This window comes from Globicephala melas, chromosome 1 (assembly GCF_963455315.2).
Source record: "Globicephala melas chromosome 1, mGloMel1.2, whole genome shotgun sequence".
Lineage (NCBI taxonomy): Eukaryota > Metazoa > Chordata > Mammalia > Artiodactyla > Delphinidae > Globicephala > Globicephala melas.
In genome coordinates this window covers 162,550,199-162,576,530 of record NC_083314.1, presented here as the reverse complement: position 1 = coordinate 162,576,530, position 26,332 = coordinate 162,550,199, and the positions used below count along the sequence as shown (strand labels likewise).

General features: G+C 49.6%; 2 protein-coding genes across 4 annotated transcripts in view; both read left to right on the top strand.

Annotated features, from left to right (window-relative positions):
• The first annotated feature begins 10,690 nt into the window (after window positions 1-10,690).
• On the top strand, window positions 10,691-18,543 carry LCK (LCK proto-oncogene, Src family tyrosine kinase). The gene is made up of 12 exons (XM_030871025.2): window positions 10,691-10,800; window positions 11,098-11,179; window positions 11,369-11,459; window positions 11,706-11,804; window positions 11,956-12,059; window positions 12,251-12,400; window positions 12,666-12,818; window positions 12,949-13,128; window positions 15,317-15,393; window positions 15,485-15,638; window positions 15,720-15,851; window positions 18,296-18,543. Exons 1-12 carry the CDS (start codon window positions 10,696-10,698, stop codon window positions 18,496-18,498), a joined length of 1,530 nt encoding a protein of 509 aa, XP_030726885.1. The 5' UTR covers window positions 10,691-10,695; the 3' UTR covers window positions 18,499-18,543.
• A 3,776-nt stretch (window positions 18,544-22,319) lies between these two features.
• Window positions 22,320-26,332, top strand: part of HDAC1 (histone deacetylase 1) — a 40,014-nt gene continuing 36,001 nt past the window's right edge. For all 3 annotated transcript variants that reach the window (XM_060308495.1, XM_060308475.1, XM_060308484.1), the window contains exon 1: window positions 22,320-22,447. In XM_060308495.1, the coding sequence (XP_060164478.1) occupies window positions 22,399-22,447 (49 nt within the window). In that variant the 5' untranslated portion in view covers window positions 22,320-22,398. The remainder of the gene's footprint in view (window positions 22,448-26,332) is intronic.

The following is a 26,332-nucleotide window of genomic DNA, read 5'->3' as shown; positions in this document are numbered from 1 at the left end:
CTGGGGGACAGAAAAACCTGGCTGGAGGTCAGGTGGAAGACAGGCAGAACAGCCGGATGACCTCTTTCCTGCGTAGCTGTTACCTCCCGCCTCTGTCACACTGCCGGCCATCAGGCCCCACCTCACTGGGAGCATTTTCCTTGGGGATGTGGCACATAGACCGTCAGGTGCTACAAAGGCCTTCAGAAATCCCTAAATCCAGTCACTCCTTCCCTGCAGTCCGTCAGCGAGGCAGAGGCAGAGAGGGTGATGGCCCTGAGAGAGGGTGATGGCCTAGGGTGTGACACACACCCCCTATGGAGCAAGGTGATGGGCAGGCTTGAGTCAGGGGTCCCAAGAATACTTCCGGTTGCTGGGGCTGACCCCAATGACAAGACTCTCCTGAGAGAGAGAAAGAGGAGCCACCCAGAGCATCCAGATGGACACGTGAGCAGTGATTTCAGCCTCAGTGACCAACAGTTTGTGAGAGAAGGAGGAGTCTTCCTTTGGGAACGGATGGGCATGAGAAGGGATACTTATCATCTGGCATGCGGCCTCCCGGGTGGAAGTATCTGACCGGACTCTGGGAAGTTGGGGGGTGAGAGAATGATGGGAGACGGGAAGAGGAAGGGCTATTTTTATCCCGGACAGGGGTGCAGTTGGCCCCGGGCAAGGACCGCGTGGACTTCCATCTGGAAAATTGCCATTGTGTCCGCAGGAAGTCCTCCCCTCTTCCCTTTGCTCCCTCCCGCTCTAGCCCCCCTCCCACTGCTGCTGTCTGTGTAGGGCCAGTGGGTCCTGCTGATTCCTGCTTCAAACCCCAGGAAGGTGGTGGCAGCCCAGGGAAGCAGAGTCAGCTCCCTGCCCTCCCCCTCACTTTCTAACTCTCAGCCTGCTGCTTATGGGGCAAATCCCCACCTGAGCCACACTTTGCAGGTTTCCCCTGCCTCCCTCTCCGCCTTTGGAGTTTTTCTTGAAACACAGTTTCCACTGAGTCAGCATGTCCCAGCCTTTCTTTTGTCCCCAGCTCCAAGGCCTGCAGCCTCTTGTGGGGCCTGAAAAACATGCTGGGTCTCCCTGCCCTCATCCAGACTCTGGACCGGCATAAGCCGTCCCCTCTCCCACCCAGCCTGTGCTGATAGGTGACTCAGGGTCCCTCACCCTCGGGGCTCAGGGACAGAGATGCTTCTCTAAGGGAAAAAAGGCCAAGTGATGGAGCAAGAGAATAGGCGGAGGGTTCAGAGGACGGGAGAAGTCTTCCCTTAGGTGATCCGGGAGGCTTCCTGGAAGAGTCAAGGCAGTTTTGAGAAGGATAAAGGCCCATTCTGCAGAGTACCTAGGACATGAAGCCAAGGTCACTGTCCCTGGGTTGTTTCTTGGGTCCCAGGAGGGCAGAGGCCTCAGGGCAAGACCAAACACAAGAGAGCCAGTGGGTCTGGTGTAGCGTGAGGGACATGCATTTCAGAGCCAGGTGGACCCAGGCACAGTTCCAGTTCTGCCATTTCCTTGAACAAATGGCTTCATTTCTCCGAACTCCAGTTTACTTATTGGTAAAGAGGCAATAATAAATCCCTCCTTACAGAGTGCCTGTGGGGAATCAAAGAGAAAATAATGGCTGTGATGTGCCCTGGGTGGTTCCTGGCATGCAGTAGGTGCTTAACAGAGGTTAGGCACCCCCTTCTCCTGCAAATTGTGCACCAAAGGGTGGGGGGGATGTCTGCACCAGAATTACTCCTACTCAGCACCTTGGGCAGGCCAGTGAGCCACCCATTCCCTCACACTTGTGGTGTGGCTTTGCAAATGAGCTTGTTTCCTGTGTGTACTAGTGGGTGTGAGAACTCTAGACTGGGCCACAGGGTCTGTTTTAGAGGAGGGTCCCACACACAGCTTCACACAGACACACACATGAACCCTCCCTCCCTAGCCAAAACACCATTCATATCATCATTGGAAAATGTATGTGTGCACGTGTGTTCAGAGGCAGAGGCAGGGACCGCAGATACATCGTACGCTGGATCTTACAAATCCATCCACACACCCACAAGCTGATGGCTTCAAGGCCAAGCTCAACGTAGGGAAAGCGATGCTGAGGGGAGCTGAGTATGTGGGTGGAATGGGGGCAGGTGGGACAAAGATACCATCCAAGTGTTGGTCTGAAAGCACCTGGAGCTGCATTTCCAATGCTCGTTCTAAAGAACGCTACTCCCATGAGCCACCTGGAAAGAAAACGGTCTGGGGCCAAATCAACATGGTCTAAGCTACAAAATGTCCCACATTAACTTCACCATCAGCATTAGCTTGTTGAAGCTCTGAAAGTCTCCCCAGAGAAGGTGGCTGTTTGATTTTGTCTAACCCAGTGTTTTTCAGACTTCTGTGGTCGCAGAACCTTTTTTCCTGTATCCCCTATTCCATGCCTACACCTCTTGAGACAAGGAGAGGAGTGGAAGGGCAAGTGTACAGTTGATTCTCCTCAAATGCTTGCGTCTCTTAGCAGAGTTTTTGTGTTCGTGGGGGCTTTGTTGTTTTTTTGTTTTTCAACTACAAAATTAGCACATGGCAGTTTTTAAAAATTTACAGAGACATACAAAGACGTATAAGAAATACAGCTCCCTCCAATCTCACTCCTGGGCTATGCTCACTGTGGGCAATTTGGTGCACGTCCTTCCAGATTTTCCTATGTGTGGCCACTGGAAAGCATACTGGTTAAGAGCCTAATCTCTGGAGGCACAGGTAGACCGAGGTTCAGCTCGCCTCTCTACCACTTATTTGTTTGTTATGAGGCCTCAGACAAATACCTTTACCCCATTTGGGCCTCAATTTTTGCATCTGTAAAATGGGGGTAATAATAGCACTTACTTCATAGGATTATTATGAGAATTACATGAAGTCATGCAAATGAAGGCTTAGCACAGAGCCTGGCTTAAAAGAATCCCCTATATCTCCATATTTAAATGCAAACAGACTGAAACTCTACATTCTGTTCTGTAACTTGCTTGCCGTGTTGTATCTGGGACGTCTTTCCATGTCAACACATGGAGATCTACCTCATCTTTTCAGCGGTTTTAGCTAAATGTCGTTAACTTGGTTAATGGGTAATGGTGGTGATTTTGAGATGCTACTTCCTGGCAAATACTGCTGTTTTTTGTTGTCAGTTTGTCAGGGTCACAGACGTTACCGATCAGTGAGCTGAAGACAGGCCTTACTGCCTCCTGTGAAAATGGAGTGACCCGCCAGAGGGGCACCCACCTCTAACACAGCAGGCAGGGCCAAGTGGATGGGAGCCTCTCTGACTGCTCACCTCTGTGTCCCCAGCTCTAGATCAGAGCCTGGCACATAAGACATACCCATTAAATTTTTGTCGATAGGCTGGCCAAGTAGGAAGAAAGTTATGTCTCCTCTAACTTACCAACAGAGGCCTAAGTCCAGAGTTCTGTCTCACAGTGTGGCATTTCCCCAGATATGGCCTGTGCATCATTGATGCAGGTGAGTGATTTTAGGGGGGTAAGGAATGAATATTTACAAATGTGAATTTAGGTATTAAAGTATGTGTTTATTTTAATATATACAGATTTCTATTTATGGCTGGTGATACTGGTTTTCCATTGTTTTTTTTTTTAATTGAAGTATAGTTGATTTACAATGTTGTGTTCTGGTTTTCCATTTATGGTAGTGAAGTTTCCATTTGAGGTAAATATATTAAAGGTGAAAAAGTGGTTCGTGGAAGTGCCAAAAATCAGAAAGGAAAATGAAGGTATTTAAAGCTGGGGTAATGAAATACCCACGCAGGCCTCAAATAACTATTTTCATTTACTTAGTCCTTACTATGTACCAAGCACCATGTTAAGTACTTTATTATATGAGATCATCTACATATCACATATTACGTTCACAACAGCCCTAGACGCAGGTCCCTTTTTTATTCCCATTTTGAAGATAAAGGAACTGAGGGAGGTTCAGAGAGGTGTAGTAACCTGCCCAAAGGCCCTCTGTCAGTGAGTGACTGGGAGGCCTTGGGAATGAACTTGGTTCACTATGATATGGATATGATGAGCTGAGCCTCCCTGACCTGCAGAATTCCAGAAACTTTAATAAAGTGGTGTGGATCGCCAAACTGTAAGTAAGGCTTCGTCCTGATAAAACCCCCATGATGCAAAATACAGACAGAGGTACATGAGGAAGGGGGCTCAATAAAAGAAATTACTAGGTACATATAAGTTACTAGTTGGAGGGCCTCTACCAAAAATACCAGCTTTAGAATAATTGCTCTATAGCCCTTGTTTATGGCAATAACTAACCAGCAGAATCAGTTCTATGTTTAAACCACTCCCAGTTTATGAGAATAAATCCATCTTGTTTGCATAAGAGAAGGCTTATCTTTTTGTTCTCTTTTTTGTGAACTCTGTGAATTCACAGAGTTTATTCCAAAGTGGTATTGTATCAAAGAGGAACACACAAAAAAGGAGGGAATTCAGGAGACATCCTTGTTTTACCCACTAGAAATTAGTTACCATGGCCCTGATTCTCGAGTACCATGGTGAGGGTTCTGTGCAGGCATCCACAGCTAAGGCTATTCATTGAACATATGCAACTTTGCCAATAACCAAATCTTGGCCAAAGAAAAAGGCCAAGAAAATGTTTTAAATTATTCCTGACAGATTTTGCCACAGGGTGGCCCAGAGTGCAACAGTGATCTGCAGTTGAAGAGCCTGCCTGCCCTTGACATAAAGCGTTAGCCCAAGAAACCCAGGCAAGAAGCTGGCACACATTTTGGACAGAATGTTCAATAAATGAATCGGTTTACAGTTTAGGGGAGGAAAAGTGTTACATTTTTTTTTTAAGGGGACGAAACACATTCTAGGCCCAACCAGGCGAGACAATGTCTATGGAGTTGATAAAAGTGAACAAGTTGGCAAGAATCAGGGGTTGATTCCTAAACAACCCTGGGATCAGAAACGCTAGTCCAGGAGCTTCACGCAGCCTGGGATTTTTGATCAATTCTACACAGAGTAAGAAGGGCCACTCTGTGTGTTGGGCTCTATGCAAAGAGACAAGAGGGATGGTACCTGAAATCTAGCCCTCACTCCACTCTCCAAGTTTGAAACCCCAGGGAGGGGGGGCCCTTTATCACTGGCACAAGGTGCTCTGTGAACCATGGACAGATCTTGAGTTTGACTGAGAACATTTCAGACGCTAGTCAGACGAGGTCTAGAATCTACAAAATTCCTCCTATTGACCTTGAATTCCTGAGTTGGGAGAAGAGAATGTCCTGTTTCATTCACCACAGAATCTGCCTTTGTTACTGGTTCTGAGAGTCCTGGGGATTCTCTGGATCTGTTTCCTTTTTCTTTCTTCCTTCCTTCCTTCCCTCCCACCTTTCTTTCTTTCTTTCTTTCTTTCTTTCTTTCTTTCTTTCTTTCTTTCTTTCTTTCTTTCTTTCTTTCTTTCTTTCTTTCTTTCTTCCTTCCTTCCTTCCTTCCTTCCTTCCTTCCTTCCTTCCTTTCTATGAGAAATTTATATTAAGCTTTAATTTTTTTTAATTTATTTATTTTCTTTATCTTTTTGGCTGCATCGGGTCTTAGTTGCAGCATGTGGGATCTTTTGTTGCGGCACGCGGGCTTCTCCAGTTGTGGTGCGTGAGCTTCTCTCTAGTTGTGGTGTGCGGGTTTTCTCTCTCCAGTTGTGGCACGCAGGCTCCAGGGCGCGTGGGCTCTGTAGTCTGCAGCACGCGGGCTCTCTAGTTGAGGTGCACGAACATAGTAGTTGCGCCCACAGGCTTAGTTGCCCTGCAGAATGTGGGATCTTAGTTCCCAGACCAGGGATGCAACCCGCATCCCCTGCATTGGAAGGTGGATTCTTTACCACTGGACCACTAGGGAAGCCCATAAGCTTTAATTTTGATTTTCTTTTTGCCGACCTCCTTTATTAACCTGGTTGAATCAGACTAGGATGGGACCCACATTTTGTACAAATAAATACATGCATATATGACCTCACAATTACATAGGGACACGCACAAACTATACATGCCCCCATTTTGTTGCACATCCATCTGCACACAGGGGCTCCTACATACCCACGGGTATGTACACATAAGCATGATGCTCAATGATTCACATGCCTCAATATGTGCTGACTTGTATTCAACAAGCAGGTAAATGTACACTCAGAAACATGCATTCCAAATAGAGGGAGAATTGCCTTAGAGAGAAAGGCCTTTGTTAACAGCACAATGATCACATCCTGATGGAGAGTGGACCCCACTCTGTCAGACCTCCCTCCCTTCTCTATTGTCTGCATGACCTCTCAGGATTCCCTGCCCGCTTTAGTCTCCAGGGAGGGAAGAATAGAGCAGAGTACCTTGAAAAAGGAGGTGGGGCCTGATTGGAGTCCCGCCTCTGCCAAGAGCCCTCACGTGCTATTGGGAAAACCACTTACCTTCTCTGATCCGCCACCTTCTCCATCTTTAAAATGAGGCTGGTGACTTACATGAGTACTTCTCAACTCTTCCCTCCAAGGACTCCTTTGCCCTTCCCCTGTTGTACTTTTCCCCTCTTCCCCCATGGATCTCATGATTTTGAGGGTTTTGCTGACTGAATGACCTCATTTAGGTACTAATTTTCTTGTTTTCTAGTTCAAATTTTCATCAGAGACTTAAGTATGCATTGAAGAAACGATAATGCAATTTGTCATACTGAGAAACAAATCATAGTACCATTTCCTTTCAGATTTTTGAAATATTGAAATAACCTTCAACATTATCCTTGGGCTTCACAGGAGCATGTAGCTCCCAGTGGCTGAGAGCCACTCACCAAAGTAACCTCTGGCATTGCCAGGTCTTGGGGTCTTCTGATTGCTGCCAGGCCCTATACTCCGAAATTCACACTTTTGTATACGGCAGGGCCTGCTACCTGCAGCTGGAGGGCTCCAGGTGCACTGAATAAGCCACAGAGGAAACACTAGGGGTCAGATACCCAGCAGAGTTACTGAGTACCTTTTGGCTTAATTTAACACAGCTTAACTTTTTCTCGCTCCTGGCCCCAGTCCTTTCATTTATTTATTTATTTAATTGATGTAGAGTTGATTTACAATATTTTGTTAGTTTCAGGTGTATAGCAAAGTGACTCAGTTATGCCTATATACATTTTTTTCTGATTCTTTTCCATTATAGGTTATTATAAGATACTGAACATAGTTCCCTGTGCCATACAGTAAATCCTTGTTGTTTCTGTGCTATACAGTAAATCCTTATTGTTTATCTATTTTATATATAGTGGTGTGTATCTGTTAATCCCATACTCTTAATTTATCCCCCACCCCCTTCCCCTTGGGTAGCCATAAGTTTGTTTTCTATGTCTGTGAGTCTGTTTCTGTTTTGTAAATAAGTTCATTTGTATTATTTTTTAGATTCCACATATAAGTGATATCATATAATATTTGTCCTTCTGTGTCTGGCTTACTTCACTCAGTATGATAATCTTAGGTCCATCTATGTTGCTGCAAATGGCAATATTTCATTCTTTTATATCTGTCCCCAGTCCTTTATGGCAGGCCGAGATTTATCCAGGATATAGGTCCTGCCTGCATGCTCTCCTGGACCCTGGCCCAAGGCCTTGCGGCTCCTTTTCCCTCCCCACGTGACCCCAGCCTGGACAGGTACAGTTTCCAGCCCTACGAGCTTCAGCCTTCAGAAAGTTCCTTCTGCCCCGTCTACCAGCCTCCCCTCACTGCTGCACCCCAGTTCATCACATTTTCTCAACCCCAAACTCTTCTCATCTTTCTCTTACCCTTTTTCAAAGCCTCTGAGAATGTCAAGCTTGGAAGGGACCTTACTGATCTAAGTTGACACCTCATCTGATGTTGGTGTTCTCTGTGTAATATAACCAACCTGTGGTTTTCCAAGGCCTATTTGAATATCACAAACAATGGGTTGCTCAGGACCTTACTAGACAGCTCGGCTCATCTTAGGCTGGTTCCAGGTTGTCATCAGTACTTTTCTGGAGGCTTTTGCTGCTGATCAGTTCTTAGCCATAATAAAATTAGCAATCAAAAAAATTAAAAAGCCATTTGCAGCCACAGAGCCGAGCAAGATTTCTCAAATGTCTCCCCAGGACTCCTACAGTAGCGGAAAGAGTATATGCGTGTACACCTTTCCTTGAAAGTCTCTTGATTTGGCTTAAAATTCCATGTACATTTTGTATTTTCCTCTATTTGTAATAGATCTATGTCTGTTTAACTACGTGAACAAGGTTTAACTATGTGTTTGACACTCATGCTTTGGGAGGTACACACCCGTGACTTCCGGTACCCATGAAAGGTTATAAGTATCTCAGTTTAAAAAACATAAGCTTATCAACTATACTCCAATATAAAATAAAGATTAAATTTAAAAAAAAAAAAGAGGGCTTCCCTGGTGTCGCAGTGGTTGAGAGTCCACCTGCCGATGCAGGGGACACAGGTTCCTGCCCCGGTCTGGGAATATCCCACATGCAGCGGAGCGGCTGGGCCCGTGAGCCATGGCCGCTGAGCCTGTGCATCTGGAGCCTGTGCTCCACAACAGGAGAGGCCACAACAGTGAGAGGCCCATGTACCGCAAAAAAAAAAAAAAAAAAAGAAACATGAGCTTAAAGCCAAGAGGATTATTTATCAGTCCCATTCTCCCACCCTCCAAAGCAGGGGTTGGTAGGGCAGAATGGGCACTGGTATAAGTCTTTCTCAGCTCTAAATCAAGCCAACATTCATCTAAGCTTATGAGAAAGGGATGACGATCCCCAGTTGACAGAAAAGGCAAAGTGAGGCTGAGGAAGAATGATTTCAGCAAAGAGACACAGTAAGTTATCAGAACCAGAATTTGAACATAACTCCAGGGCCTATCCTTGAATCTTTTTTTTCTTTCTTTAATTAAGATATAATTGACATAGGTCCTTAAGTCTTTTTTTTTTTAATTAATTAATTTATTTTTGGCTGCGTTGGGTCCTCATTGCTGCGTGCGGGCTTTCTTCAGTTGTGGCGAGCAGGGGCTACTCTTCGTTGTGGTGCGCAGGCTTCTCATGGCGGTGGCTTCTCTTGTTGCGGAGCACAGGCTCTAGGCACGCGGGCTTCAGTAGTTGTGGCTCATGGGCTCTAAAGCACAGGCTCAGTAGTTGTGGCACATGGGGCTCAGTTGCTCCACGGCATGTGGGATCTTCACGGACCAGGGCTCAAACTCTTGTCCCCTGCATTGGCAGGTGGATTCTTAACCACTGAGCAACCAGGTAAGCCCCAGATCTTAAGTCTTGCTAACCAAGAAACCACCACTGGTCCCCACTTCTACTTGGTCCCAGCATGTATTAGCAACTCTAGCTTTATTCTGCCCCAAACAGTTGTGTGAGTTGAAGCAGGCCTGTCTGGTCCTCTGTTTGCTCATCTAAAATCAGAGGTTAGACCTGGTGGTTTCTAAGGCCTCTGTAAATGGGAGAATCTGTGCATCGACCCTCCACATACCAGTCAACATTTATGAACAAGAACAGTTCCGGGTGCTGGGACATTCAGGCAAATAAAACACAGCTTCTGCTCTTGATAAACCCCCCATCTCATCAAGGGGGGAGGAGAGGCAGGGGGACTGACACATAAATTAGCGTAATCATGGCACTCAGTGCCTAAGTTGATGATTGTGGTCTAAGTGGAATACTGTAGGAGCAAAGAGCTTTGGGCATTGGGAAGGCTTCACAGAGAAGGTGATATCTGAGTTGAGGCTTGAAGGTTGAGTTAGAGTTCAACAGATGGGCAAAAGCATTCCAAGGCAGGCGAACCACATAAACAAAGGCACGTTGTAAGAAAAGAGCGAGAAGTTTTTGGGAAGACTAGCTCAGAGCACAGGCTGTGTGAATGTGTGTGTGTGTGTGTGTGTGTGTGTGTAGCAGAATAGACTGAGGAGGTGGATTTGATTCTGATATTAAAGGTTCTTGAATGCACAGTAAATTCAATTAAACTTTACCTGAGGACTGCTGTTTCCAAGCAGTCCTGAGGAGCAGCCCTGGGGGAGGAGGTGCTGCAGGGATTCCCAGGAGCTTCAGAGTGAGGTCCCGCCACATTCTGCTTCAGGCAGAACAGCTCCACTTTGACCTGCTTGATCTATGAGGTTCGGCTTGATTTCATCTGACAAAAAGTTTCCACTGCTAAAGCAAGCAAACGAGTAAAAGGTATGGCCAAGAGGGCCACTGGAGTGTTTTCTGCTGGGGAGAAGCAGAAAGAAGCCTCTGAAGGAGACTTCGTGTGCGGGGACGTTTGGGGGAGCAGAAGCCTGATGGCTGACATTCGGGAGAAAGGGTCTCATATTCAGCTTCCTCGTCTGGAAAGGGGAATTGTAATTAGGAGGCGGGGCGCACACACCCCTCTGGTAGGGGAGGATCAAAACTTAGGTCTTCCCTAGGGCTTGGGGAAGTGTATGTGATCTCTAGTAGGAAGTCCCCCAACTTGGGGGATGGGCAGAGAGAGCGAGAGTGGGGAGAGGCAGGAAGTGGGCAACTAGACTAACAAAGGTGCCTGTGGCGGTTTGCCCAGCCCAGGTGGGAGCTAGGACCCCATTTCAGCTTTTCTGTGGCTTATGAATGGGGGCGGGGGAGCTGCCGATCTCGGGTCCTTCTGGAAGTTCCCAGGGCTAGGTCTTAGCATGTCGGATGTTGCAGGGGTAGATCTTGGGGGAGCCCTTTCAGTGCCCTCTCCATTCCCCCAGGGACCATGGGCTGTAGCTGCAGCTCAAACCCTGAAGATGACTGGATGGAAAACATCGATGTGTGTGAGAACTGCCATTACCCCATAGTTCCACTGGAGGGCAAGGCCATGGTAAGAGGCAAGACAGGGGGCTTGGTGTGGGAGTCGGGTGGGTGTACGACCCGGAGGAGAGAAACGGACCACCACTATAGGTCCTTGAGATAACAGCGCGCCCTCTCCCCTGCAACAGAAAGGAAAAGAACCCTGGAGAGGGAAAGGGCATTCTCATAAGGTCATGCAGCAAGTGGTCGGCAAATTCAGTGATAAGACCCAGCCAAGCTGAAGTGAAGGAGAGCAGGGCAGTGGGGAGGCAAGCCAGGGTCTGACCCAGCCCCAGCTTTCTGACTCCACTTATACCCCACCCCACAGCTGTCCATCTGGAATGGCTCTGAAGTGCGGGATCCACTGGTCACCTACGAAGGCTCCAACCCCCCAGCTTCTCCACTGCAAGGTGACTTCAACCAGCAGGGCCTGGAAGAGAAGTCCTGTGGATCCTTGGCTGTCAGCCTCCATCTCCTCACCTACTCACCCCCTGTCCTTCCTCCTCCCCCCTCTGTCTTGTCAGCTACCATGTAACTCCTGAAGTCGCTCTCCCAGCCTATTCCAGACAGGTTCTCCCTGACTCCCCCTGTCTTTACAGACAACCTGGTTATCGCCCTGCACAGCTATGAGCCTTCCCACGATGGAGATCTGGGCTTCGAGAAGGGTGAACAGCTACGTATCCTGGAGCAGTGAGTGTCCCCTTCACGCCATCCATCCTTGCCCTGCGGTAGAGTGTGAGGGAGTGGGGACCTCCGGTACTGCAGCCCCCCTGCGGCCCCTGATCTGGCTTGCAGTGGGTGCCCTTAAGACAAAATGGGAGGCTTCGGAGTGTTGAGCTGAAGGGTGGGGTGGCATGGCCTAACTGGGTGCTCCGAGGGGGGGTTCCAGCCAAGTGCAAGGCTGAGCAGACCGTGCTAACCGCTGCTGTCGCTCAGGAACGGCGAGTGGTGGAAGGCGCAGTCCGTGACCACGGGCCAGGAAGGTTACATCCCCTTCAACTTTGTGGCCAGAGCGAACAGCCTGGAGCCCGAACCGTGAGTGGGGACTCGTCGTGCGGGATGGCTGGGTGTAGATCCAGGGACCTCGGAGCAAAGGAGAGATGCTTGGGGTGGTGTGAATGCTGGAGGGTGATGGAGGAAGAACGGACCAACAGACGAAAGAAGCCCTCGCTTCTGCCTTGCTCAGCTGGTTCTTCAAGACCCTGACCCGCAAGGACGCGGAGAGGCAGCTCCTGGCGCCCGGGAACACGCACGGCTCCTTCCTGATCCGAGAGAGTGAAAGCACCACGGGTGAGCGGCTGGGCTGGCCGGGGGGCGGGGGGCGGGGCCGCGGGCTGGGGCAGCGAGCGGAGGTCCTGGCGCGAGGAGCCCGCGGGGTTGGTGTGGGATGGGTGTGTGTGTGTGGCGCGTCGGCGGAGGTGCGATTCGCTGGAGGCCACCGCCCCCCTCTTTTGCGCTCCTTCATCCTTTCTTTTTTTCAGGATCGTTTTCACTGTCCGTCCGGGACTTCGACCAGACCCAGGGAGAAGTGGTGAAACATTACAAGATCCGTAACCTGGACAAGGGCGGCTTCTACATCTCCCCCCGCATCACTTTTCCTGGCTTGCATGAGCTGGTCCGCCATTACATGAGTGAGCACGGCAGGGTTAGGGTTAGCACCTGTGCCCTGTCAGCCTGCCTCCCCCAGGGCCTCTCGGGGTACCCTCCATCCATCTCTCAGTATGCTCCTTCATTCCCCCCTCAGTGGGTGAGGTGCGGTACCTTGGAGCCCCAGGGATCAGGTGACAGCTCCACACACCTCCCCTGCCAGTCCATTTCCCCAGGTGGGGACTGGGTGGGCCCCAACCCCCAGTCCCGCCTTATTCACAGCCTTACCCTCCTCCCTTATCCTCACAGATTCTTCGGACGGGCTGTGCACGAGGTTGAGCCGCCCCTGCCAGACCCAGAAGCCCCAGAAGCCCTGGTGGGAGGATGAGTGGGAGGTTCCCAGGGAGACGCTGAAGCTGGTGGAGCGGCTGGGGGCTGGCCAGTTCGGAGAGGTGTGGATGGGTGAGTGAGGCCCTCCAGGACTGCGGGGAGGGGAGGCATCTAAGGTCGTGAGAGTGCCCTGTTTCGGGGCAGCTGCCTGGCTCTGGGGGCATGGGCTCCGAGTGATTCCCCCAACCCCTCCCTGCCCCAGGGTACTACAACGGGCACACGAAGGTGGCAGTGAAGAGCCTGAAGCAGGGCAGCATGTCCCCCGATGCCTTCCTGGCCGAGGCCAACCTCATGAAGCAGCTGCAACACCAGCGCCTGGTCAGGCTCTACGCGGTGGTAACCCAGGAGCCCATCTATATCATCACGGAATACATGGAGAATGGTGAGCGCCGCCTCCGTGCGCGGCCGCTGGGGGGCACTGCCGTCTCCTCTGCCCCTGCTGGAGGGCGGAGGAGATAGGCCTGGCTCAGCGCTGAGGTGTTTTAGAGGAATTTTCCTGAGCCCCCAAAGACTCACTTCCAGGAGCGACTATAGGGCGTGTGGAGAAGAGGATGTGTTGTTCGAGCCCCGTCTGGGAGCCCAGCTTGAGGTGGCAGGCTCTGAAAGAGCATTCACCCCCCCCACGCCCCCCTTCTTCTCTGACCTGCAGTCAGTCCTGTTTGCCTTCTTCAAACCCCACCTTGATCTAAGGATGCTTGATCTCAGGAGATGAGTAGGTCCCTAGCCCCACCTCTCTCCCTTCTGCCCCTGAGCCTTGCGAGTGCTCCAAAGCCCTCTTTTTCAGTTCTGGGTGAGCCCCTCCCCCTCCCTCAGTCCACTGTCGGACAGATTGAGAGCCCCAGGAAGGTAAATAGGAACTTCTAGGCCCAGCTTTGGACCAAGTCCCTGTGCCACCTCTGATGCTCAGTTCCCCCAAGAATAACAGCAGAAATCTAAACAGGCTTATCCAGAAATAAGTGTAGTCATTAAGGGCTCTAGAGTCTGACTGCCTGGGTTAGAATCCTGGCTTCAGGACTGTGTGGCCTTGGGCTTGGTCACTTCACTTCCCTCTGCCATGGTTTCCTCATCTGTAAAATGGTGATAATAATGCAATAGCAACTTTCTTACAGGGTCTTTTTTTTTTCTAATTTATTTTTGGCTGTGTTGGGTCGTTGTTGCTGCTCGCAGGCTTTCGCTAGTTGAGGCGAGCGGGGGCTACTCTTCATTGTGGCGCGTGGGCTTCTCATTGCAGGGGCTTCTCTTGTTGCGGAGCACGGGCTCTAGGCACGCGGGCTTCAGTAGCTGTGGCACACGGGCTTAGCTGCTTCGTGGCATGTGGGATCTTCCCAGACCAGGGCTCGAATCCGTGTCCCCTGCATTGGCAGGCGGATTCTTAACCACAGGGAAGTCCCCTTATAGGGTTTTTGTGAGGATGAAAGTTAATGCATATAGAGCAGTTAGAACAGGGCCTACCATATAGTAACAGCTTAGTAAGTTTGTTGTTATCTGGCTCTGATTCTTTGGGAGTATAAGATCTGTCCCTCTTTCAGGAAGGGAAAAAAGCTGTTAATTGGCTAATGGATTCTGGAAATGGCAAATAGCAGACGACCTTCAATTGGTAGTTGCTTGGAGTTCTGTGTTGAGAAGGATTCTGAGGTTCATTGGAAGTGAGTACCGGGATTGGTTAGCAACATCTGCCATGGATACAATGAAGGAATGGCAGTTTATGTCCACATATTTGCTGCCTCTGGGTGAGGTCTTTGCCTTCAGTGACTAATTCAGCACTCATAGTGGAGACACTCAAGTTGTTGTCATCTTCACATAGGGTTTTAGTCTCTTGAGAAGGGTCAGCGGTCACTAGCTCTGTTCCAGCCACTCCCATCCCTGGTCTTCTCCTAGTTACCCTCTGCTACCCTCTGAGGTCTCTCAATCCTCCAGGACACCTCTTTCCAGATTCCATTTACTACATTCAGCATACATTTATTGCTGCTTACTGTGGGCTGGGAACATTGATTGATTGCTGCTATCAGTTATGCACATTAGGAAAACCAGAGTTTGTGCCATAGGAAAGTTCCAGTATACCATGGAGAAGGAAGATGATGATGTAATTTATTATACTTGGTAGATCTAGAGAGGCTTTCTAGAGGAATAGTCTAGCTGGGCCATGAACAAAAAGAATTTTTAGCATGAGACATGGGACAAAGAGACTTTGGGGTGAGAACCCAGGGGTCTATGTGGAAAATCACACAATTGTCTAGGGTGGGTGGAGTAAAAGAGGCAGGAGTGGAAGGAAGAGAAGAAACTACAGATGTGGACCATGCAGGGCTTTGGATGACTCGCTGAAGAGTTTGGGCTCCACCCCATTGGTGACAAGAAGCTTGCAGACCCCTCCAAGTAGCCCCCTAGTCCCCGGGAAAAGGGCATCACACATCCCGGGCATCCTCACTCTGAACACACACTCCTCCTTTTTCAGCTTTTACTCTTCCTTTCCACACATCAGACACTGCTTCTAGACTCCCAGTTAGGGGAGAAGGGTCTGAGGGCTTTCCCCTGGGGCAACTTGGGTCAGCAGCTCTTGCTTCTGCCCACAGGGAGCCTGGTGGATTTTCTCAAGACCTCCACAGGCATCAAGCTGACCATTAACAAACTCTTGGACATGGCGGCGCAAGTAAGGAGACTGGGGAGGGGATGGGCATAGGCACAGGGCAGTGGGAGAAGGATGTCGGGCCCAGGACCGCTGACCTGTACCTGGCCTGCAGATTGCAGAGGGCATGGCATTCATTGAAGAGCGGAATTATATCCACCGTGACTTGAGGGCCGCCAACATCCTGGTGTCTGATACGCTGAGCTGCAAGATCGCAGACTTTGGCCTAGCACGCCTCATCGAGGACAATGAGTACACAGCCAGGGAGGGTAGGTACGGGACATGAGGGAAGTCTGTGGCCTGCAGGGTCTGGCCAAGCAGACCCAGGTGACCGCATTTCCTCCCTCCAGGGGCCAAGTTTCCCATTAAGTGGACAGCACCAGAAGCCATTAACTATGGGACATTCACCATCAAGTCGGACGTGTGGTCTTTCGGGATCCTGCTGACGGAGATTGTCACTCATGGCCGCATCCCTTACCCAGGTCAGGGTCAAGGGCAGGAGCTGAAAGGGTGATGGGGAAGGGCGGCAAATTCATGTCTTTCCACTTACTTCTTCCCAGGCTAAGAATCTGAAACTCTCTAGCTGCTTCTCCTCCATCGTCTCAGGGGTGGCACTCCTACATCCCCAATTAGGTGCACATCTCCCAGGCCTGGCTTCCATCTCTGTCTCTGGATGTCTCTTCCCTCAACAATCCCAGCTCTTTTCTTTAGTTCTAACACTGGCAGCCTAATATGTAGAAGAGGATCTGGCCTGCGAGGTAAGAGGCCTGCTTCTTATTACCAGGTCTGCCACTGATGCTTTCTGTTTGGCTTTGATCAGATCATTCCTTTTTTCTCCAGTTGTAAAACGTGAGGTTAGAACAGTACCTGACCCATACGAAGCACTCAGGAGTGTTAGGTTTTATTATTAATCACTATGGGCAAGTGACTTGGGCAGGTGACTTTACCTCTCTGAGCCTCAGTTTCATGATATGAGAAACAAGATTATTTGTGAAAGAGCTTGACTCATAGTAGGTGTTCACTAAACACTGACTTCCCGTCCCTCTGAAGCCTTCCATGTAGAGTGAGAGAGACGTGTAAACAGCTAACTCCCACTCTCTCCCATTCCTCCCTCCATCTCCTGGACAGTCCTTTACCCCTGAATTCAGCCAAGACAGGAATGAAATTTTTTTTGGAAGGAACTTGCTAGGAAACTCTGGGGAAAGGAAATAGGATACAAAGATAGGGTAAGGAGGTCATGGAGCACAGTGGCCAGACTTGCAGAAGCTTCCTACATCCCCATCAGTGTGCACAGTACTTTGCTCCTGGGAAGGTAAAGACACCTTAGAATCAGGTGAGGGTATGCAGGCCTCTCCTGCCCTGGACTTGCCCCATCACAGAGTCCAGCGGCAGCGCCGGGGCTAGAAACACACTCGTTGTCCTGCCAAGAGTTCACAGTGCTCCCTTAGAGAATTTTTCTATTAGAAGAATAAAGGCAGTGAAAGCATGATGATAAATGGCAACCGACACGTGGCTTTAGGGTCAGGGAAATTATGGGGAGTAATGGGGACCTGGGTGAACTTACATCTGCTCTAGCAGATGGCTCCTATTAAGACATGGGGGCCCAAAAAACAGATCTTTGTTTTTTCAAGAGAAGCCAAAACTTGGAGTTTTAGGAAAATTTTCCCATTTCCAAATATTGGTGATGATTCACATTGTTTAAAAATGCCAAAAGGGGAGACATCCCCGGTGGTCCAGCAGTTAAGATTCCATGCTCCCAATGCAGGGGGCACGGGTTCGATCCCTGGTTGGGGAACTAAGATCCCACATGTCAAAAAAAGAAAAAAAATATATATATACACACACACACAATAACAAAAAAAAAAAAAAAACACTATAAGGGGCCAAGCCAAAGTAGGGCTGTGGGCTGTATTTAGGCTGGGTGTAGCCAATAGGTTTGTACCCTTGTTCCCTGGCTTATGTCCTTCAGTGTCCTGATTTTGAAATCTGAGTGACACATAGCTAGAGGTCCCCCAGGGGAAAGGCCTGGGGAAGAGAGGTCTCTATTGACTAGGGTCCAGTCTGAAGCTTTGTAGGAGTAAAACTTCTGTTTTGCTAGGACCCTCTAGGGGTTAGGCTCTGGGGACTGCCTGTCACAGTCTCTTCTCAGAGAATGAAGGAGAAACCAGAGGCCATACAGGTAATTTAGAAACAGGGAGCTATATTTCTGCTGTGACCATGCAGTTCTCCAGAGCAGCTCCTCTTGGGGGTCTACATGCAAAGAGCCTACTCTGGGGGCCAGGATCAGCACCAAGGGAAGGAAGTGGCCCAAAGATGATTTCATCTGGATCATGGAGGGGCCTAGTGAATCTTCTCTGCCCCATGCAGGGTCTGCCTTGCTGGGGTCCAGGGTCCATCTGGATTCCTGATGCAGCATCTCATGTGCCTGTTCTAAAAGCTGGAGAAGCCCCCCCATTGTCCTGGCTGTGGGCCCCCATCCTGCCCTGGGCCCTGACCACTCCATCCTTCCCTACCAAATAATCATCATTACAGGTACTCTTTATGCTGCATCTCCTCTTCCAGGCAGCATTCTCAATGCTATATATACACTTTCTCTTTCAATCCTGATAACACCTCTATGAGGTAGGAGCTACTGTTATCCCATTTTCCAGATGAGGAAACTGAGGCTTAGAGAGGTGCCGTGGCTCACCCAAAGTCTCACAGCCACATGTGTGCATTATTGAGTGTTTAAGCCATAGCAGACACTACAAGTGGCACGACTGACATTTAGCAATTACCGCAAGTATAGCTTTACCATTGATGAAGACCAAGATCCCTTTGGATTGGTGCTCACACTATACAAGTTGTCAAATATCTTGACCATCACCCCTGCCTGTGGGCTTCCAAAGCCTGGAGACTTGATGTCAGTTCTCCCATCAACCTCTAGGGATGACCAATCCTGAGGTGATTCAGAACCTGGAGCAAGGCTACCGCATGGTACGACCTGACAACTGTCCAGATGAGTTGTACCAACTGATGATGCTGTGCTGGAAGGAGCTCCCGGAGGACCGGCCCACCTTTGACTACCTGCGCAGCGTGCTGGAGGACTTCTTCACAGCCACAGAGGGCCAGTACCAGCCGCAGCCCTGAGGAGCCTAGCTGGCTGGGGCTTGGAGCCCTCCCCCTACCTAGCCAACCCGGCTTGGGGAGATGCAGTTCCTGTGTTACACCCATGTGGCCTATGCACATATGGACTCTGCATGTGAATCCCGCCCACATGCGACACATACACTTCTCGTGTCCTGTACCCGGGTTCTGTAGTTGGGTGGGCTCTGCACATGTGTCTTGTACATGTGTGGCTTGTGCATATATGTCTTGGACACTCGTCCAAGTTGTCCCTTTCTGGGCCCGGCCACTTCTGAGACCACCAAAGAAAGGAGAGAGGCCTGTGATTGACACCAGCTTCTCCCCACCCCCTTTTCTTTTCCCCTGGTCATCAAGAAGCTCCTTGAGGGCCGGGACCTTATCTAATACCTCTGTGCGCTCCTCTTTGGTGCCTGGCACCCATAAGGAGCTCAATAAATGTCTCTCGGTGAAGATTGCACATCTCTCTGCTCCCCACTCCAATCTCCTTTTCCTTGGGAGTGGGGAGTGAGCGTTCAGAAGATGGAAACTGGGGCACCCTGAATTGGGGTGAAAGATGGGGTGAAGGGATGTCTGAACTTTTTCCAGCCCTGCTGATGTTGGGGGCCAAGAGGAGGTCCCTATACTTTGCTGTATGGGTTCTTTGAACCCCTTCAAACCCCCACCCCAAAGGATTATGGGCAACCCCTACCCAGAACCTCCTAGAGAGTAGCTGTGTCCCAAGACACTCCCCCCTCCCATTATATAAATGCAACAGCATTTTTGAGAGCTACTGATTCAAGGACTATATTTGACCTTAGATATGTTCTGATTCACCTTCAAGGTGTTTTTAAACATTGAGTTTATTCACTCACCTAACAAATATTTATTGAACATCTACTGTGTGCTAGGCATGATTCTGGGTTCATAGGATATGCAGTAGATAAAATCTCTGGAGCTTATACTCTGTAAAGGAAGATAGACAATAAGCATCACAAAGAAGTAAATGGTATGGTATGCTACAAGGTGATAGTGCTAAGGGGAGAAAAACAAGGTAAGGGGAATTAGGAATGTCATGTTTGAGGGAGGTTTGTAGTTTTAAAGAGGGTGGTCTGGGAAGGTCTCATTGAGAAGGTGAATTTTTTTTTTTTTTTGCGGGTACGTGGGCCTCTCACTGTTGTGGCCTCTCCCGTTGCGGAGCACAGGCTCCAGACACGCAGGCTCAGCGGCCATGGCTCACGGGCCCAGCCGCTGTGCGGCATGTGGGATCTTCCCGGACCGGGGCACGAACCCGCGTCCCCTGTACTGACAGGCAGACTCTCAACCACTGCGCCACCAGGGAAGCCCGAGAAAGTGAATTTTGAGCAAAGATTTGAAGGTCAGGGAGTGAGCCACGTGGTATGAAGGATGAGCAGTCAGGCAGAGGGTACAGCCTGAGGCAGAAGCTTGCCTGGCAAGATCTCAGAGGTAAAGGTAGCCTGAGGGAGGGGGATAGATCCTATGGGGCCTGGGGCCTCGTGGTCTTTGCAGGAGCCATTTTGAGGAGCCTTTGCAGGGTGCAGAGCCATGACTTGAGCTGACTTACATTTTAAAAGGATGGCTCTTACTGCTGTCTTGAAAGTAGACTGAGTTAGCAGTCAGTTTATAAAACTGAGGTAGTTTTGCATAAAACTCCAGATTTCTGCCTCCTCTTGAAAAAAATAGGAAGATTTGGCTCTTTTGGGCTTACCTGTCCTCATGGAGCTGAATAAGTGGCTAATGCCTTCAGGTGGGGTATGAGCTCTCCCATTGCCAGAGCCCCTTCACACCCTATTGCTCCCAGACAATGAACCTGAGTGTTAGTGGTTATATATCATCATGTTCGTGCTGTTGTTTTTATAAAAAGAGGAAAATGAAAAATTTTTTGCACCCATATTTCCATTAAAAAGTGGGAAAATTAAAGATCCCTGAAGATGGCAGTGTGTTTGAAGAAAGATGGGGAGAAGGACATATTTCTTTAGAAAGTGAAAAAGAATCCAATATTAAAAAGCAAAGTACCTGAATCAAACCAATATAAATATAAATCCACTCATTTACATCACCTGCGTGACCTCTGCAAGCGTCTGAGTTTGTGATTCCTGTTCTGCATTTTATAAAATGCTGCCACACCCATGACCTCATCTGATCCCCACCCTCCTCCTCCTTTGGACACTGCTGCAGCCACAGAGCTGGTGAACTTTGTTTTCTTACACTCTCCATTTTACTAACAGGGAAATGGGGGCCCAGAAAGGTTCCTGGCTAGGAAGCAGCAACACAGAACTGGGAATAGGGTTTATTCCCTGGTCTTTTGCTGCTTCTATAATAGAAGTGCCCAGTCTTAGATCTGTTACATTTGTAATTAGTGGCCCAAATGCAGTTCCCAGGTGAGGAACACAAGTGCCCAAGCAGTCTTTAAGATGTAAAGAGGCATAAAATATATATCTATAGATCCTATAGATCTATAGGCTCATGAGTAACTTACTTCACACATAGTAAGCACTCACTAAATATTAATATTGTTGTCGTTTTTTTTTTGTTTGTTTGTTTGTTTTTTTGGTACGCGGGGCCTCTCACTGTTGTGGCCCCTCCTGTTGCGGAGCACAGGCTCCGGACGCACAGGCTCAGCGGCCATGGCTCACGGGCCCAGGCGCTCCGCGGCATGTGGGATCTTCCCGGACCGGGGCACGAACCCGTGTCCCTGCATCGGCAGCGAACCCGTGTCCCCTGCATCGGCAGGGGGACTCTCAACCACTGTGCCACCAAGGAAGCCCTGTGTTGTTATTTTAATAGCGCATCACAGTGCTTTTCAGTCTGTAGCTTTCAATAATGATTAGTTGATGACTGATCTAGTGCAGTGGTTCTCAAGGGTAGGGTGGGGGGCACTTTTACACTCCCTCCAATCCCCTCCCCCTTGCCCTGGAGACATTTTGCCACGTCTGAGGACAATTTCTGTTGTCACAGCTGGGGGTGGGTCAGGGTACTACTGGCATCTAATAAGGAGAGGCCAAGGATGCTGTTAAAAATCCTACAGTGCACAGGACGGTCCCCTACAACAAAGAATTATCCAAAATATCAGTAGCTTCAGTATCCTGAGAAACTCTGCTCCCAGTATAAGGGGACAATCAGTTTCCTCCCATCTAAATGCACTCAGTTCTCCTAGGTGACTGCATCAGGGACGTAGGCTTTGGAGTAAGAAAGGCTGGGTTCTGACACATTTTTAATGTGCCTCTGATGCATAGTAGGCATTCAAAAAATTACGATTGAAAATTGAACGTAATTACTGTGTGACTCTGAGGAAGCCACAAAGTTCCGAACTTCATTATCTTTGTCTGTTAAATGGTGATAAAAAGGCCCCCTCCAGAGCCGTCGTGAAGAATAATGGAGATGACTGAGATAATGTCGGTAAAGCTATTGCACAGCGTTTGGCCTACAGCAGTTTCCTGTCCTTTGTCAATTTATTTCTCCTGCTCCAAACTCAGCTGAGTGACCTTGCGCAAGTCACTTTCCACCGTAGGCCTCTGTCAAATGACAAAGTTGGTCTCTGATCTCCAAGCACTCTCCCAAAGCCGAATGGGACAGCGAAGTTTGCAGTCCGGCTTTCTTCCCCCGGGACGAATGGTACGGTCCTGGGGCAGCCCCACCCCCTGTCGCGGACCTTGGTACAGGCCCAGGGGGCCCTCCGAGGCCTCGCCGGGCTGCCCTTGCCCCCCGCCGAGTTCCGGGCCGTCCCGGCGCCTCTGATTGGCTGGAGCGGTGCCCGGGCTGCGCGGCTATAGGTGAGCCCGGGCGGGGACGGGCGGAACGCGCTGGAGGCCCGCCCCCTCTTTACTGGGTCTGACGCTGAGCGGAGCTGCCGGCGGGCGGGAGGGTGGACGGACAGACTGACGGGAGGGACAGGAGGCGAGCAAGATGGCGCAGACTCAGGGCACCAGGAGGAAAGTCTGTTACTACTACGACGGTGAGCACAGTCCTCGCGTCGGGGTAGGGGGCGGGGCCGGGCTAGGCGGCATCTGGGAGAGGGAGCCGAGGAGATCTCGGGGGAGGCTGAGGCATTGGGGAAAGACTGAGGGAGGAGGCTGAGAGAAGGAGGCTGAGAGAAGGAGGTCGAGGCTGAGGGCGGAGTTTGAAAAAAGGTGGTCGGGGCTGAGGGAGGAGGCTAAGAGGAAAGGAGGTGGAGCCTGAGGGAGGAGGCTAAGGGGAAGGAGGTCGAGGCTGAGAGGGGATGCTGAGGGAGGAGTCCGAGGCTGAGAGGGTCGCCTGGGGAAGCCTGAGGTCACTTTGGAGGGGACTTCTGAAGTCTGATGTGGAGTTTGCGGCGGCCTCCTAGAGGGGAGGCAGAGTCCGAGGGGGGAGGCAGAATCTGGTGGAGAAGGTTGCAGGGTTACATGTTACTGCTGAGAATCCGAAGGTCTCTCACTGCCCCTTTCCTTCCTCATCTCTTCTGGTGAGAGGCCATCAGAGCTCACCACCTAGAGGTCACCAGCATCCCTCCCCATCTCCCAGCAGGCCCTGCAGTTGCTGCTGGGAAATGGAACCCCTGAGGTTGGAAGGAGAAGGATGCAACTTGTTAGAACAAACTTTTTCGTTGAACAGAGATCTGTGGAGCAGCAGCTTCCTCTGTTCTAGGTAGCATTTAGGGGCTGGGGCCATGGGAAGACCAAAGCACTTGCCACCTTCCTCTCAGTCCGGAGGAGCAGGTAGACAATGACAAAGAATTGCTCTCCACTATCAGGCTGGGAGGAAGGACAGCTCAGAGTGTTCTGGGAGCACAGAGAAGAAGCACCCGCCCAGCCTGAGGAGTCAGGCAAGGAGGTGCCATCTCAGTTAGGACCTGAAGAACAGGAGTTATTAGCCAGGCCCAGGCAGGGCAAAGATAACAGCAAGTTGAGAGGTAAGAGGACAGCACGTTTGAAAAACGGCAGGTCTATGTGCAGAACGGTGGAGGCATAGATTTGAGGGCACAGTGTTAGAAGGTAGAGAGCAGGAGTGAGAGAAAGGTTGCAAGTGATGAGGCTGGAGAAGTAAATGGGGACCAGATCATGAAGGGCTGGGCATACCACCCTAAGGAAGTTGGACTTTATTCTGAGGGCACTTGTGAATCATTGAAGTTGTATGCAGGTTAGTGACATCATCATATTTATACCTTGGAACTATCACTCTGGGACAGAAATTAAACGCATGAATGGAGAAGTAAGGAAGAAGACAAGGATCCCAAGTTTCTGGTTTGGGCAGTTTGATGCTGAGTGTTTGTAGAAGGCAGGGTCAGTTAATAACTTTGGGTTTTGTTTTATTTATTTATTTACTTATTTGGCTGCTTTGGGTCTTCGTTGCTGTGTGCCAGCTTTCTTGAGTTGCGGTGAGCGGGGGCTACTCTTCGTTCGGTGCACGGGCTTCTCACTGCGGTGGCTTCTCCTGCTGTGGGGCTCGGGCTCTGGGCGCGGGCTCAGTAGTTGTGGCTCGCGGGCTCTAGAGCGCAGGCTCAGGAGTTGTGGCTCGGGGGCTTGGTTGCTCCGCTGCATGTGGGATCTTTCCGGACCAGGGCTCGAGCCTTTGTCCTCTGCATTGGTAGGCGGATTCTTAACCGCTGCGCCACCAGGGAGGTTCCGGTTTTTTTTGTTTTTTTCCGGTACGCGGGCCTCTCACTGTTGTGGCCTCTCCCGTTGCGGAGCACAGGCTCCGGACGCACAGGCTCAGCGGCCATGGCTCACGGGCCCAGCCGCTCCGCGGCGTGTGGGATCTTCCCGGACCGGGGCGGGAACCCGTGTCCCCTGCATCGGCACGCGGACTCCCAACCACTGCGCCACCAGGGAAGCCCCGGGTTTTGTTTTTTGAAGAAATATTTGTTGAGATGTCTGGGGGATATCCAAGTAGAGGTGTCCAGTAGGCAGTTGGCCATTCAGGTCTGCAGTTTAGAAGACAAACAAGAAGATAGAGATTTTTGGTGATTGTCAGAATACATACATACAGGTGATAATTTTATTTATAGGAGAGGATGCAGTCACCCTCGCATCCCATGTAAGAAGTTGTATAGGGTGAAAAGAGAAGAGGGTCCAGGGCGGAATTCTAAGGAAGTGGACTGAGAAAAAGTCTAGTGTTCTTCATGCTCTGCACTCTCTTGCCATAGCATTTGTCACTGTGTATTGGAATTGCCCATTTACTTGTTCATACTTCTTAAGGACAGTAAGGTCCTTAGGGAAAGGGATCATGTTTTGTCTACCTTTGTATGCTCAGTCCCCAAAACAGTGCCTAGCTCATAGTAGGCACATATTTTCTCAAGAAATACTTGTTGATTAAATGAATAAAGATACAAAGGGAATGACCAGAGATGTAAGTGAACCAAAAAGTGTTGGGTTACAGTAGCCAAAAGAGGGAGGGAGTGGCCAAGTGTTGGCAACAGCTGTTTCCTGTGCAGGGTTTGGAACTGAAGCTGAATTGCAGTAGATTGAAGAATGAATGGATGGGTTAAGAGGAGACATTAGGTTGAACTTTTTTTATTTTTATATATTATTTTTGGCAGCGCTGCGCAGCATGCGGGATCTTAGTTCCCTGACCAGGGATCGAACCCGTGCCCCCTGCAGTGGAAGCACAGAGTCCTAACCATTGGACTGCCAGAGAAGTCCCTAGGCCGAACTTTTAAAGGAAGCTTGTTGGGACAGAGAGAGAGGGTTGTTGATAAAGGGGAGATGTAGTGGCTGAGAGTTGAGTATTTGCAAATTCTTAAGGAAAATAGCCAGATATTGGAGAGAGGGGCTAGTAATGATGGAGATTCCTGAGAAGAGACCAGGTGAGATGGAAACCAGAGCACAGGTAGGGACACTAGTCTTGCAAGGGGAAGTTCCTCCGGGACAGAGAGGTTAAGTGGCAAGGAAAAGTTCAGAGATAGGTAAGTTTGAAGGGGAAATGATGGGGAGAAAGTGGAGGGAGTTTTCAAGATGAGGTAAGAGAATATTCCTTTTCCTGAGAGTGGGGGAGGGCAGTTGGTAGAGTAGGAATCTTGAAGAGAGATAGCTGTTATGAAAGAGGGAGCCAGGAAAAAAAATTGGAAGGATTGCTGGACAGTGGTGAGGGCCCATTTGAGGCTGGCGTCTGACTCTGTAGCCTTATCAGTTTGCACAGTTTTGTGATCTCTACACTCTCAGTTTAAAAAGAGAAAAAGTGAAAAGACATCAGTCTTTAGAGAAGGGAGATTTCTTTCTTTTTGAGAAACTACTTGTGAGTTTTGCAGTGAGGTCACTAGTTTGGGGCTCAGATTTGTCTCTACCACTCAGAAGCTTTGAAGTATTGGGCAAGTCATTTTACCTTACCGGGCCTCAGGTCACTCCCCTATAAAGCTGAGAAACTATAAGAACAGTGCAAAAAGCTCTTTTTAAAAAAGTTTTAAAAAGTTTAAAAAAGCTGGATTGGTTCCACGACCCCAGTGCAAATATCAAAAGGATGCTCAAATTCCTTACATAAAATTGCATAGTATAGTAGGCCTTCCTTAGCCAGGGTTAGTGGATGGGGATGGCCAATTCTATATAAAAAGCATTCTTTCTTTCTTTTTTTGTTTTGTTTTGCGGTAAGTGGGCCTCTCACTGTTGTGGCCTCTCCTGTTGCGGAGCACAGGCTCCGGACGCACAGGCTCAGCGGCCATGGCTCATGGGCCTAGCCGCTCCATGGCATGTGGGATCTTCCTGGACGGGGGCAGGAACCCATGTACGCTGCATTTGCAGACGGACTCTTAACCACTGTGCCACCAGCGAAGCCCAAAAAGCATTATTTCTTTTTAAAGTCTCTCAGCAACCTGATTAAAAACTGTTAAGGAAAATGGTATCTTTGGGCCCCACCCTCAGGTACTCCCTTA

Excerpts from the sequence above, each read along its gene's own strand:
- LCK (XM_030871025.2), top strand. The coding sequence starts at position 10,696 with ATGGGCTGTAGCTGCAGCTCAAACCCTGAAGATGACTGGATGGAAAAC. Across the intron at positions 10,801-11,097 it reads CACTGGAGGGCAAGGCCATG|CTGTCCATCTGGAATGGCTC; the intron begins GTAAGAGGCAAG and ends CCCACCCCACAG. Across the intron at positions 15,639-15,719 it reads TGAGTACACAGCCAGGGAGG|GGGCCAAGTTTCCCATTAAG; the intron begins GTAGGTACGGGA and ends TCCTCCCTCCAG.